This window comes from Hypomesus nipponensis, chromosome 9, assembly GCF_054491055.1.
Source record: "Hypomesus nipponensis isolate SF chromosome 9, ASM5449105v1, whole genome shotgun sequence".
Classification (NCBI taxonomy): Eukaryota; Metazoa; Chordata; class Actinopteri; order Osmeriformes; family Osmeridae; genus Hypomesus; species Hypomesus nipponensis.
The window spans coordinates 13210846-13223426 of NC_140369.1; the positions used below are offsets into that span (position 1 = coordinate 13210846).

General features: G+C 46.0%; 1 protein-coding gene across 3 annotated transcripts; it reads right to left on the reverse strand.

Moving 5' to 3' along the window:
• Window positions 1–264: 264 nt before the first annotated feature.
• On the reverse strand, window positions 265–8800 carry sulf2a (sulfatase 2a). Of its 3 annotated transcripts, none has more exons than XM_084705031.1 (20): window positions 8611–8800; window positions 7778–8017; window positions 7489–7640; window positions 7204–7373; window positions 6000–6150; window positions 5663–5838; window positions 5386–5514; window positions 5231–5287; window positions 5008–5137; window positions 4582–4789; window positions 4189–4450; window positions 3814–3910; window positions 3621–3715; window positions 3406–3465; window positions 3144–3310; window positions 2862–3004; window positions 2547–2655; window positions 2424–2457; window positions 2085–2138; window positions 265–1581 (listed from the first exon to the last, which is right to left on the reverse strand). In XM_084705031.1, exons 1-20 carry the CDS (start codon window positions 8798–8800, stop codon window positions 1551–1553), a joined length of 2655 nt encoding a protein of 884 aa, XP_084561157.1. In that variant the 3' UTR covers window positions 265–1550. The 3 variants fall into 3 exon arrangements, with proteins under 3 accessions (XP_084561157.1, XP_084561156.1, XP_084561155.1); XM_084705030.1 differs by having other exon boundaries at window positions 3144–3313; XM_084705029.1 differs by having other exon boundaries at window positions 4540–4789.
• Between the last annotated feature and the right edge of the window lie 3781 nt (window positions 8801–12581).

Below are 12581 nucleotides of genomic sequence, written 5' to 3' on the forward strand. Positions count from 1 at the left end.
AAGTCTGTGGTTCGGTGGCTAGATAATCTTTGAGTAGCAGAGACACCTGCTGGCCAGTCCGACTTGTTGCATGTTACTCGACTAAAATACCAGCCAGATAAAAGTAGCAAAAACATGGATGTGGCAAATCAACACTTTATTCTCAATTACTGTCTAATAAGGCTAATATAATAAATCACCTAATGCTGCTAAAATAAAAGAAAAGGCTGAATGAGCAAATGAGAAAGCAACATTAATTCAATGACAAAAGATCACAATCGGCATTATTATGCACAAATCCATTAATTTTACAGTTACTATTTTCACTAATAATTTGTAAGTGCTTTTCCAGAAGTCAGTTTTGACATATCCAAAAAACGGAGACTAACAGAAAAACACATCTAAAAGGTAATAATGTCATCTTAAATAATACCAGGTACAAGAGAGGTCTGCCTCATTTCAGTATTATAAAAAATATTGTAAACATTTATATTAATTGCACAACATACATTCAAATACATACTATACAACAAGTATTTTTCCATATTGTTATCATAGCACCATGTATTGCAAGCTGAACAAACTAAGTTTACTGAAAACCTACCAGTGCATGATCAATGCAATGCAATAAAATATAATTCACTAATGTACCATAAGCATTCTGCCACTTGACTAATGTTAAGGAGTTTGGTTTGCAGACTCTCAGTGTGGGTGTTTGGGTGAGTAGTCCTGATAAGAGTCTGTGATAAAAACATTGGAATGAGATTTTTGAGCCTTTTGACTGTCATGTCCCATCATCTGTCAACCATCTCTATAAGGTAAAACAATCATTACTGGCACTCAAGCAACATTTATTTGAGCTATAATACAAAAATGCAACAAACATCCATAAGTTTGTGGTCCAAGGAAAATGATGTGATGAGAAGAATGTCTTCATGTTGTATGTCTGTACAGTAGGGTCAAAGTGTGAGTGATGACAGATATCCTTCTCCTGAGGGGGAGTAGAGCCTCAGGGTGAAACACCAGGAGATGATCCACAGCAGCTTGGAGCAGCACCATTGACCACCATTTCATCCACCTCACATTTCTTCATCTGTTTTCTTCCAGTTCAACAGGACAATAAAAAAGCTTACAGGCAATTGATATACAATGATGATCAAGAATGGACACTAAAAACCACACAAAAAGTCCCAGTGTTGGGACTGACAGAGGGAGGTGTTGGGACTGACAGAGGGAGGTGTTGGGACTGACAGAGGGAGGTGTTGGGACTGACAGAGGCAGGTTTCGTTACTAGATGACAGTCCTGTGAGTGAGCTTGAGTGGAAGAGTGTTTATTCAGTATGAAGGGGGAAAGAGGCAACAATAATCCGTTTTTTTGTGTTCCATAGACTTAAACATTTCCTCTGTTTGGAGAATATTTTGGTAACTATATCAGTCCAGGCCTTCTCCATGAACTCCTACAGTAATGGTTTATGAGGTTACATTCCAGTGATATCCCCACAAGATTCTCAGGTTCTTCAGCCTCCCTCACAGATGATGGTAGAGCTCGTGTGGAGGACAGGTCCAGGTGTTTAACCCACCCATCCTTCCCAAATCTGCCCTCTGTGTGGGACAAACAGATGGATAGAAGTGTTTACTTTAAGCAATTACTGGAATCTGTAGTTGCTTTTACTAAAGCCCAACTGAGAAACAAATACAGAACAAGGACAGAGACACCAATGACAAAGACAATTCTTAATCTGCATACAATGAGGCCACAGCTCAGGGGTTGAAGCACTTGACAGCAGAGAGTTCAAGAGGGTTGCCGGTCCCCCAACACCCCCCCCCCGTACTGTACATCCTTTTGGTAAAAGCATCTACTAAATGAAATGATACACACATGACAAACTTTGACATGAGGTTGTACTGATGCCCTGAAGGCACTGCACTTAAATATCACTACATTTGTTCTATGACGCATAGAACAAGAAGCAAGGACTATTTGGGCAAGAGTGCTGGAAGAAGGCATGCCTCTGGGTCATTTGAAAGTGATAGATAGAGCTCTACTGGAGGAGAGGAGGAGATTGGCTAAACTGAGAGGAACAAATGGGGGATGACAAACTCACACTGATTTGGAGGAGGGCTTCTTCACTTTTGGCCTCTTTCGACGATGAACTGGCCTAAAGCATGCACAGCACGTACATACGTGCATTGGCAAATGCATGTGCATGGACAACACACACACACACACACACAGACATACACGCACACACATACGCATATGCACAAACAAACAGCAGAGACAAGCAATTAGGCCTCAGTGCCAAGAGGGTGTCAGCAGCTGCAAGCATCAATAAACTGTAACAACCAAAGGCTTCTGGGAAACAGTTTGTAGAAAAGCATTTGGAAAAAGGCAGGGACAAAGAGCAAGACCATATAAGGTCAATCTAGGAAAACATGGGTACCTGTATTCACTGAAGGAGTTTCGCTCTTTGCCTCCTGTAAAAAATAAAGAAAACAGAGTTATGGAAACATACAGATAACAGATAGGTGATGTTTGTGTTTGTGACTGTGTCTGTTAGACTTACCCTTCTCTGCGTTGCACTGCTTGTGTCCTTTACAGCTGCGCAGCTCCATCAACTGCTGGTGCATCTGGTTCAGAGCATTGCGGTCCAGACTGCTGACAGCATTTATCAGCTGCAGAAATGCCATGAGGACAATGTGTCAATAAACAACAAGAGGCACTGCATCAGTGAAAAGGCTACAGCATGGATAAGATTTTCACTGTTTTAGAGAAACCAAATAACTCATATTTCACAGTTCATATTTGTCTAGTATGTTTCCATAAAAGAGCAACTAAGCTGTATAAATAAAACACATTAATAAAACTATTTTATACATACCTGGTATGGGTCAGTGTTAAGATCAAAATACTCCAAGAAACCTGTGGCAAACTCGCAGAACAGGAAGTTGTGAGTGTCGTTGATGGTCCTGAGACACCAGTAAGTGTTGTTGTTGGCACTGGTGCAGGCACAGAACGGCCCCACTAGCAAAAACAGACACATTCAGGTGATGAATTGCAAGCTTTCCTCACACGTGCAATAACTACATCATATCATTGCAAATAAAATCATACTCCAAAACGCTCAGCAAGACACAATTTCAAATGGTCCGCAGCGCCATACTTGTCCAGAAGGGGGCAGTCTGCCAGTGCTGGTTGTCGTGGGTGAAGCAGGTGAGGCCAGGCATGCTGCAGGTGTCGTTGTTGCGTAGCCTCTTGAGTAGTTTACGAAGCTTCTTTCTGCGTTTCTGCTCCTTCATCAGCCACTGCTTCTTCTGCTTTGAGGGCATTCTGCTGAGCACACACAGCCATTACAGACACAGTCAGTGAAGGAAAAAACACCATGAACCAGCATAGCCTTCAGTACCCTTCACGCTCCTCCTTACTTGAGTGAATGGATGCGACCTGTGTTGAGTCTGAAAGTCCCTTTGTTCTTGAACAAGTAACTGAAAGGAGAAAAGAGCATGTGAATGACAACATCTTTTGGCCAGCCAAGATAAGGAGCTTTATTTATTTGTGGAAAAGCCACGTTTTGATAAATGTCAACATGTGCTCTACAGATATGAGCTCTTTTTCTTAGTGGTTGAGTTTAGACTCAGACCTGGGGTCGTTACACTGGCACTCCTCCGGCCGAACCTTCTTTAGATGACCTTTGACATCACGCAGGTTCTTGATTTTGGTCTGCAAGGTTTCGATCTGAGGCACAGAGAAAACACCCCAGGACAGTTGGAGTGGAAAACAACAGTGACAGGCGTGTCAGGAACGTGCCAGGGAGGAAGCGGTGGGGGCAGTACCTCGTGCTCGATGTGGAGCTTGTGATCCTTCCATGCCTGCAGGGACTTGTAGAGGCCTCCATCACACTTGACTGTGTCATTCATCAGAATGGAGCACCTGCAGAGTAAACAGACAGATACTGTCAACACCCCCTGACTCTCTCCTTCTCTTTCTATATCTCTTTTTCTCTCTTTCTCTCTTTCTCTCTTTCTTTCTTTCTTTCTTTCTTTCTTTCTTTCTTTCTTTCTTTCTTTCTTTCTTTCTTTCTTTCTTTCTCTCTCTCTCTCTCTCTCTCTCTCTCTCTCTCTCTCTCTCTCTCTCTCTCTCTCTCTCTCTCTCTCTCTCACACACACACACACACGCACACACACGCACGCACACACACACACACACACCTGTAGGTGACTTTGAGAGCAGCAGGTGGTGTGAGGCTGTTGCTGGTGGTAGGTATGGATGTCACCTCCATGCCACTAAACTCCTCATCCTCCAGGTCTCCATTCCCAGCTCCAGTCTTCCTCTGCCTCTCCCAGCTGGAGTTCCTGGGGCCCACAGGCCGGTACCCCTCCTCAAGGTCCACAGCAAACAGATCCCCGTCCAGCTCAAAGGGGATGGAGCGAGCCCAGCGGTTCTTAGACTGACCTTTAGTGGACTTTCCTTCTGTCAGGATCACAACAGCAAGAAAGTGTGACTGGTGGTTGAAGTGATGTGTGCCTGCACTACCTTGTGTTGCCACTGGGTGGCACAACCATACCATTTCTGAAACAGAATGCGTGACAATAGTTCCTCACTCTTTTTGGTGAGCAGTTTCCTCCTCCTCATGGGTGTTGTCTTGATGCCCAGAGGGCCACAGTTACAAGAGTCAGAGTTGGACATTTGGCCGTAGCTCTTTGGCCCAGCAGCCATCATAGCCTGCATGCGAGGGGCAAAGAGGCTGGCCATGCCCTTACACTTATACAGCCTCAGCTTCCCAGAAGGGTCTTCCACACACTGCCACTTCTACACACACACACACACACACACACAGAAGGAAGGAGGACATAACTTGGTCGATCAAAACAAACGTGTGTGTGCATGTGTGTGTATGTGTGTGTGTGAAACTGTGACTAGCGCATGGTCAACCAGCCAGGCCATGCAGTTGGTGTGTATGTATCGTTGCTTGTGTGTGAGAGAGCCTGTGTATGTGTGAGCCTGTGTCTGCCATTCTGTCCACTGACCTGGCCAGGCTGTTCACAGGAGCTCTGGTACTCTGCTCTCTGACACAGGTCCTTCACCCGCTGGTACTTGGGCAGGAAGTTCTCCTCCTGGGACACTTCCTTTCCATCAGACCTCTTATGGAGAGGCTTCCTGTGTGGACAGGATGTTGTCTCATGGGATTAAGGCTGCTACTATGATGGAAATGCCAACATGTTCAACTGAAGGCCAATGACGGAGACTCACCCTCTCTCTAACAGGAATGAATCCCTCCACACTTTTCCCTTTTTGTTCGACTGGAACCTAAAAAAGAGCACGGGAGATGTTGTAAATGTCCTTCCTGTCGAGGTGAGTGTCCAGTTCCACCACAAAGTGTAACCCGTTGTTGAGCATGAAGTCACCTGTTTCCAGGTCTGTCTGTGTCCAGGAGTTTGAGGATGGACTTGCCGTCCATGTCTGAGGGCACCTCTGCTCCGGCCATGTCCAGCAGTGTGGGCGCCAGGTCAATGTTCAACACCATGTGAGGGTTTCTGCAGCACAGATACACAACCCATCAGCTGAAAATTCCACACGGGCAACGTGTGAACTTTCAGTTACAACTGTGTCGCCGCGTCATCGACAATGGAGCAGCGAATCGAAGCGGCTAATCGACGGATGTTATTGGGTGCGGTCCCTCACATGGCTCCTGCCTCCACGTTGGGCCCTCGGACGTAGAAGGGGACTCTGATGTCAAACTCGTAAGGCATGGACTTGCCCTTCACCAGTCCAAACTGGCCAATGTGGTATCCGTGGTCGGAGGTGTAGATGATGTAGGTGTTGTCCATCTCCCCAGTCTCCAGCAGCATGTTGTACACCTGAGGAGAACACACACAGCTGAAAAACCCTCCGCACAACAAGGGCTCCCCGAGCACTTTTTCAAAAAGACACAACGGAAAATCAGGCACAGATCTCTGCCTGTCCGTGCGTTTGACTGTTTGTTTGTCTGCCTGTTTATTTGTCAGAGTGTCTGTCCCACCTTCTCAACGCTGTCGTCGACAGACAGCAGCGTCTGCATCCTCCTGCGCTGCAGCATGTTGGTGAACTGCATGTGGACCGGCTTCATGGGGCCCGTGTAGCGCAGGATCCAGTGCTTGTCTGGGTTTGGAGCGTAGTTGTAGCTGGGTGTTCTGAAAGACACACGGATGGAAAATTGGACTGACACGTTTGGTAGTTTAGCGTGTTGCGTTACCTATTCTTGTGGTGTATTGTTCTGAGACGAATGACGATTCGTTGAGTGGCCTTGAATAATTGTTTGGGTTTTGTTGGGAGTGTACACACGTTCATTTTGTTTTGATTCCTGCATTTCCAACCGCAATCACACATCAACATGATTATAATGGGCTGATCCACAAAGCCTCCAAAGTAGCCTCAAAATTATTCTGATTGTGCTCACAAACCATGAAAAGTCAGCGAGCTGCTGATCTGATCAATGCCTGCATACACAGGAGAGAACCACTTAATCAATAACTAACTCAGGGGCAGATTAGAACCTTAATTATTTCAAAATAAACACAGCTAAATATTGAATGAGATCTTGGAGGCGAACATATTTAACGTTTAAAGCATATTGATTTGACTTTTAGAGAATGCTAATCATCCACAGCCTAAAAACACTGAGCCCCACTAGAGATTCTGACAAAGGAGAGGGTCTGTGGTGTCTGTGGAGGAAAGTTTCTTGCTGGAGGTGTGGAGGAGAGGAATGCACTTGTCTCTCGAAGGATTATGAGGACAAGTAGTAAGAGAGAGAAAGAGAGAGAGAGAGAGAGAGAGAGCAACATGAGTATATATAAGGTATATAATATTTAGGAAGGCGTGTCAAAATCCCACAGGGGAGGATACATTACTGGGAAAAGGCAATTAAAAGTTGCCATTAAAGACCGTTGCTGAGTAGACCAAAGTAGACTGTGTATCCTGCCTGTGTTTGTTAATGATGCTGAGGGGATTCATTTTGGCAGCAGAGAAGGAACGGAGAACGCTTGTCTCATTACTGCCATCCTGGATCCCCCTCAGGGGCCTCTGGGAGAGTTCAATCTGCCAAGGGCACCACACAGTCACTCAGGTACACACCATGACAACCCCACAAACAAGACAAGAGCCTACTATTGGATACAAGGACAACATTTAGACATGTGTGTTTAGAAATGACTGAGCTGAAGCGTTATCCCTTGCAGACTCCTTACATGTGCTGTGAGGCGTTGGGGAATGCGGAGCTGTACTGTGGTGCTGAGTCCTCCGGGCCATGGGGGGCAGCGTGGCTCAGCACCATCATGACTGGCCGGTGGGGGTACATCCTCTTGGACGTTCGGAAGTAGTTAATGCTGTCACTGGTGATGATATCAGTGAGGTAGTCCTGGAGAGTGAGGATGAAGCATACGTCAGATTCCAAACGAATGCACTCGACGTTTCCGTCAATTGCTGCTGCTGTCCTGTGAGACCGCAATGCATCATGGGACATGGGCTAAGACCTTGGGATAGTTGTTGCCGTGTTTCTCACGGACTCCGTTCCTGCACAGAGTGTAGTTGTAGAAGCGGGAGTTCTTGACCAGGGCTACCCACTCCTTCCAGCCAGGAGGCACATAGGAGCCGTTGTACTCATTCAGGTACTTCCCAAAGAAGGCTGCAGGAGGAGTGGATGATGGAGTAGAAAGTGAGACAGTTCTGAATGCAAACAATATGAGAAGACACGACTCATCGCACGTATGACATGCAGGTGTGTGTGTGTGTCTGGATGTTTGTCTCCACCAGGCTTCCTACCCGTCCTGTAGCCTGAGTTGTTGAGGTGCACGGCGAAGGTGTGTGGTTCGTGGTGGGCCTGCCAGGAGGGGGAGGAGCAGTTCTCGTTGTTGGTGTAGGTGTGGTGGTTGTGGACGTACTTCCCAGTCAAGATGGAGGAACGGGATGGGCAGCACATGGGAGTGGTGGAGAAGGCATTGGAGAAGTGGGTGCCTCCCTGCTCCATGATACGACGAGTCTTGTTCATGGCCTGCATGGAACCTGAGGTGACAGAAACACATAGGGGGGGGGGGGGGGGGGTGAAGAGAGGGGGTTGAAGAGGAGAGGGGACACAGTAGAAGGAGAGCAAAGGAAGGGTGAGGGGCAGAAGATGGAGGGGAGATTTGAAAGCGTAAAAAGGGTGAGAGATTTCTGTGCGGAGCGAAGCCCATTTAAATTCATGCGCGGTAAAAGGCTTTTAGGCTGATGCTGATTGTTTAGTGAAACAGATGCTCAACCATAAATTCCTGCATTTCAATAGGGGTCTCCTTACCAGCGATCAGAGAGGGACAAAGGGTGTCAGTTTGGCCATTATGCAGCCACCCCAACCCAATCCACAGTGCAAAGGCTTAAACGGGTAGGGATATGGCCAGGGTCTGGCACACAGACAATAGATGCCATAGGCCACTCACTCCCTGCCAACAGTGGTGTTGGCCACGGGGCACTTGACTTTGAGGGGGACAATTTGTTACAGTAACAAAAGAGATCCTTAACCTCTCTCATGGACATGCACACACACACGTTTACACACAAACAAACACAAACGTTCCCACACTTGCGCATCACCGATGGTGCTTCAATCTAAAGTGTCTCACCCAGTTCGATGTCCTGGTCATCAGTGAGGATGAGGATGATGTTGGGTCTGACGTTGCGGACGTGCCGGTCCCTCTGCAGGCGTGTGCGCAGGCGCTGGCCTGAGAGGTAGGAGGAGCCCTGGGTCAGGGCCAGGAGCCCCAGGAGGAGGAGGAGGAGGAGGCGGGGCCCCCTCAGCTTCCACCCTGCCATCCCTTTGACCTGTGGGGACCTCCCAATAACTGCAGGAGAGGCCGACCCCCTCGCTCACGCTGGCGAGAGAGAGAGAGACAGGGAGAGAGAGAACTGGACTCAGTTTTGGATATCATATGAACACAGACGGACCCACCTATCTATTTCCAAATCTCAAGAGTCAAAACACCCCGATTTCACGTCTTAAATGAAAAATCACAGATGTGACCCGAGCAGGGCCATTACCATCCGCTCCCCGTCCAAACTCCCTCGTTTGAGCTCCACTCGTTAATCAATCATTAATGATGCATTAGAGCGGTGTCATTGGCTCGGCGTAACGATCTGTGCTGATGAACACATGGCCAGCGGTCTGGAGCTAATGGTGCTGGGCCAGGGGCCAAGGCTGCCATCAGCGTCCACCCAGCCCCAGAGGAGGGTTAGCAGAGCAGAGGTGAAGGAGAGGAACAGGAGGAGGAACGTGTAAATACAGGATGCCAACGCAGAGGGCGAGGAGGTGGGAGAGCATCGGTAAGCGTGGCTAAAAGGAGGCCTTTGAACATATAGGACAGCACATCTACGCAAACATAGGAGAAGATGAATGCAGGTACAAAACCAACATTTGGACATTTATTTCCGAAGAGAGGTGAAATACAGATTTTATAGACGTGAAAACCTGCGTGCTCAATAAATGTGAATTGACTTGAGAATTGGAACAACGTGCTTCACGCTGTGTATTGTTAATGAGGCAATGGAGCAATAAAGTAATAATGTGACAGTGATGGTGCTCAGACGGTGACCCTCCCTCCATAAACAACCTACGACACGTCTTCCTGTGCTGCATGCTGAAATCACACTCCATTTCTAGTTACTCTATTTGAATATTTCTTCAACAACGTGGAAATACAGACAGACCAAAACAAAAAATGTAGTCTCAAAACTAAATTTCAGTTATTTTCTTGTTTGTTGATTTACTTGGTGTACTAAAGTCCCACAGTGACTTGTGATGTGCAGTAACTTCTGATGTTCTATGGTCTAATACAACACTTCCTGATGCACGACCAGGGCCTAAGGACGTACAGGCTCACCCTCCAGGGGCATGTGTGGGGTGTGTCAGCCTGGCTGTGGAGTACAGAGGAGGATAATGGCCTCTGCATGGTCCCTGTGTGAGGACTCTAACAACAGGTAAGCGACTGGCTTGCTTGTGAGACTAAACACAGCTCAACAACTACTGTACTTCCACTCGCCATGGGCCATTCACCACCATTCTAACCAAACATGCATTCTTGCCCGACATGCACACAAACACACACAAACGTAAACACACACGTATCCAAAAAACTAACTGCATGTTTTCATTCAGGAGAGAAAATGTATTCTTTCCTCACAGTATTGATGCCTAGTGACATTCCCTCAAAGAGCACAAATCACTTCCACAAAATGTTTCCCCCGAGACAGGAAAGTACTGCATGCAAATGGAACAACTCCGTCTTACCCAAATCCAAGCAGATCCACCTTTGTGGCACTATACCTCCCGTGTCTCTTTGCAACTCAAATACATTCTGCAGAGCGCCACTTAGGATACCTTCTTTCACCTACTTCCCAACATACCGCCTTCCTTCTCAGGATAGGCACACACACACATACAAATACACACGCACAAAAACAGCTGCATCAGCTCAGCCTGAATTCCTCCTCCTGTTTTTCAGGGCATTCTTCCCTCCCAGAGGAATACATCAGGTCTGACCCAGGGCACTTTGCTGTTTTAAATTCTCCCAGCTCGTCCTTCTCTCCCTTCCTTTACCCTCTCCATCCCGCTCTTCTCCTCACATCACTGGCAAGGGATACAAACAAAACAACGACAACATGGAAAACCGCACAAAAAACCCTGGTGAAAGGAAAAAAACACTTAAACAGCCCTGTCTCCATACAGCAGTAAATGCCTTGCCAAAATGGCTGCCAGGACATTTACAATAGATAAAGGAATAGTTTTGTTTAAAGGAAAACCCTCCACTGCTAGTGTCTGCCTTTGAGTATTCATGCCATTAGAGAGAAGAAGCAGCATTGATGGTCCAACTGATTATTGCCACTCACTGGAAAGTGTTACAGGAAGTTGATGACAGGAAAGTAAAGAGTATATGGGAAGAATTGACAAGAATCCTCCAACTGTATTTCCCAGGCCTGTGTGATACATCAATAGCTTATTTGTGAATGTGAAGTTATTGATGTGGACAGACGGTGGAGATGAGGGAGAATGATTCTCTGGAGATCCAGCACATTCCCTCGGTAGGAGAACTGATCGGATTAGTGTCTTTAATCAGTTACAACTGACAGTTACACTCCTTTATTTTCTCTTTTCTTCTCTCTCTCTCTCTCTCTCTCTCTCCCTTTGTGTGTGTCTGTCTCTCTCTCACTCCATTCCTTTCTTTCTCTGTAGTTCTTTGTTTCTCTCATTATTTAGTTTTAGGATCATTATTTTAAATGCATCTTGTACCTTATTTCTCTTAGTTGGACGGAGTGAGAAGGCCTAGTGCATAACTCAAGTAGGTCTATGGTTTGTGAAATTGTGTGAAAATAAACATGTGACTGAATGGCAGTTGGACAGCGTCTGTCGTCCTTAGTAAACCCACACTGAGGGATGATGTGTATGTCTGTACTGCAGGCTAAGAAAATCTCATGGCGGGATGGGATGATTTAAAGCCAGTGTGCCGGAGAGTCGGGATGAATACTGCCCAGATCAGCTCTTTATACTACGTAAGTGATGAGTGATGTGGCAGTGCTGATTCAGCTGCATGTGACAGGGTGAAAGAAATCTAGCCATTTAGCAGCAAACAACAACACAGTACATGAGTAAATATGATCCTCAGCAGAACTCTTACATTACAGGAGAGAGACACCCAGAGAGAGAGAGAGAGAGAGAGAGAGAGAGAGAGAGAGAGAGAGAGAGAGAGAGAGAGAGAGAGAGAGAGAGAGAGAGAGAGAGAGAGAGAGAGAGAGAGAGAGAGTGAATGAAGCACATGTGCAAAACATTTGTCTCCATACAAACAAGACATTGGAAAATAGAAAGTGCACTCCAAATAAAATGTTAATGATGGTTATCTTTTATTGAAAAGAGTGAAATGTAAATGTCACAACAATAGAGCCAGTTCACACTACAAGTCACATTAGTGACCCTGAGACAGAATCCGTGCTGCCCAATAACATTCAGATCAAAAGCCCAGCCTGAGAGAAAACACATCAAAATGAACACAATAAGAAAAGAACGTTGTGCTTGAGTTAATGCAGTTTACCTATAAATAGAATACCTTGGGTTTGTCATATTGTCATATTGTGTGGTCTGATAGATGCCAGCCATGCTAGTCCCCTTGGGAGAAAGAGATGATTTGAGTGAAAGTGAGAAAATAAGAGAACCGCTCTTATTTCATATTGAAGTCATGGTGCATGTGCTTGCTTATATTTTAATCAGCCCAAGCAGTCTTATAATGCATATAAAATATGGAGGATCCTACAAGCTCAAAATGGACTGTGGATTTGTCTGTAAGAGAGAGAAAGAGAGAGAGAGACAGAGAGAGAGAGAGAGAGAGAGAGAGAGAGAGAGAGAGAGAGAGAGAGAAAGAGAGAGAGACAGAGCACTAGCTTCAGGCGTCGTCTATGGAGAACAAAGCAAGACAACTTCTACTCCTGTCTGTTCTTACCAAACATAAAACCATGACTGGATTTACAGTGCAAGGGCTTCCTGTAGAATTAGAAAAGAGGATAAATTAAATAGAATCATAATGGAACTGTTCAACTTTAACTGAAATTG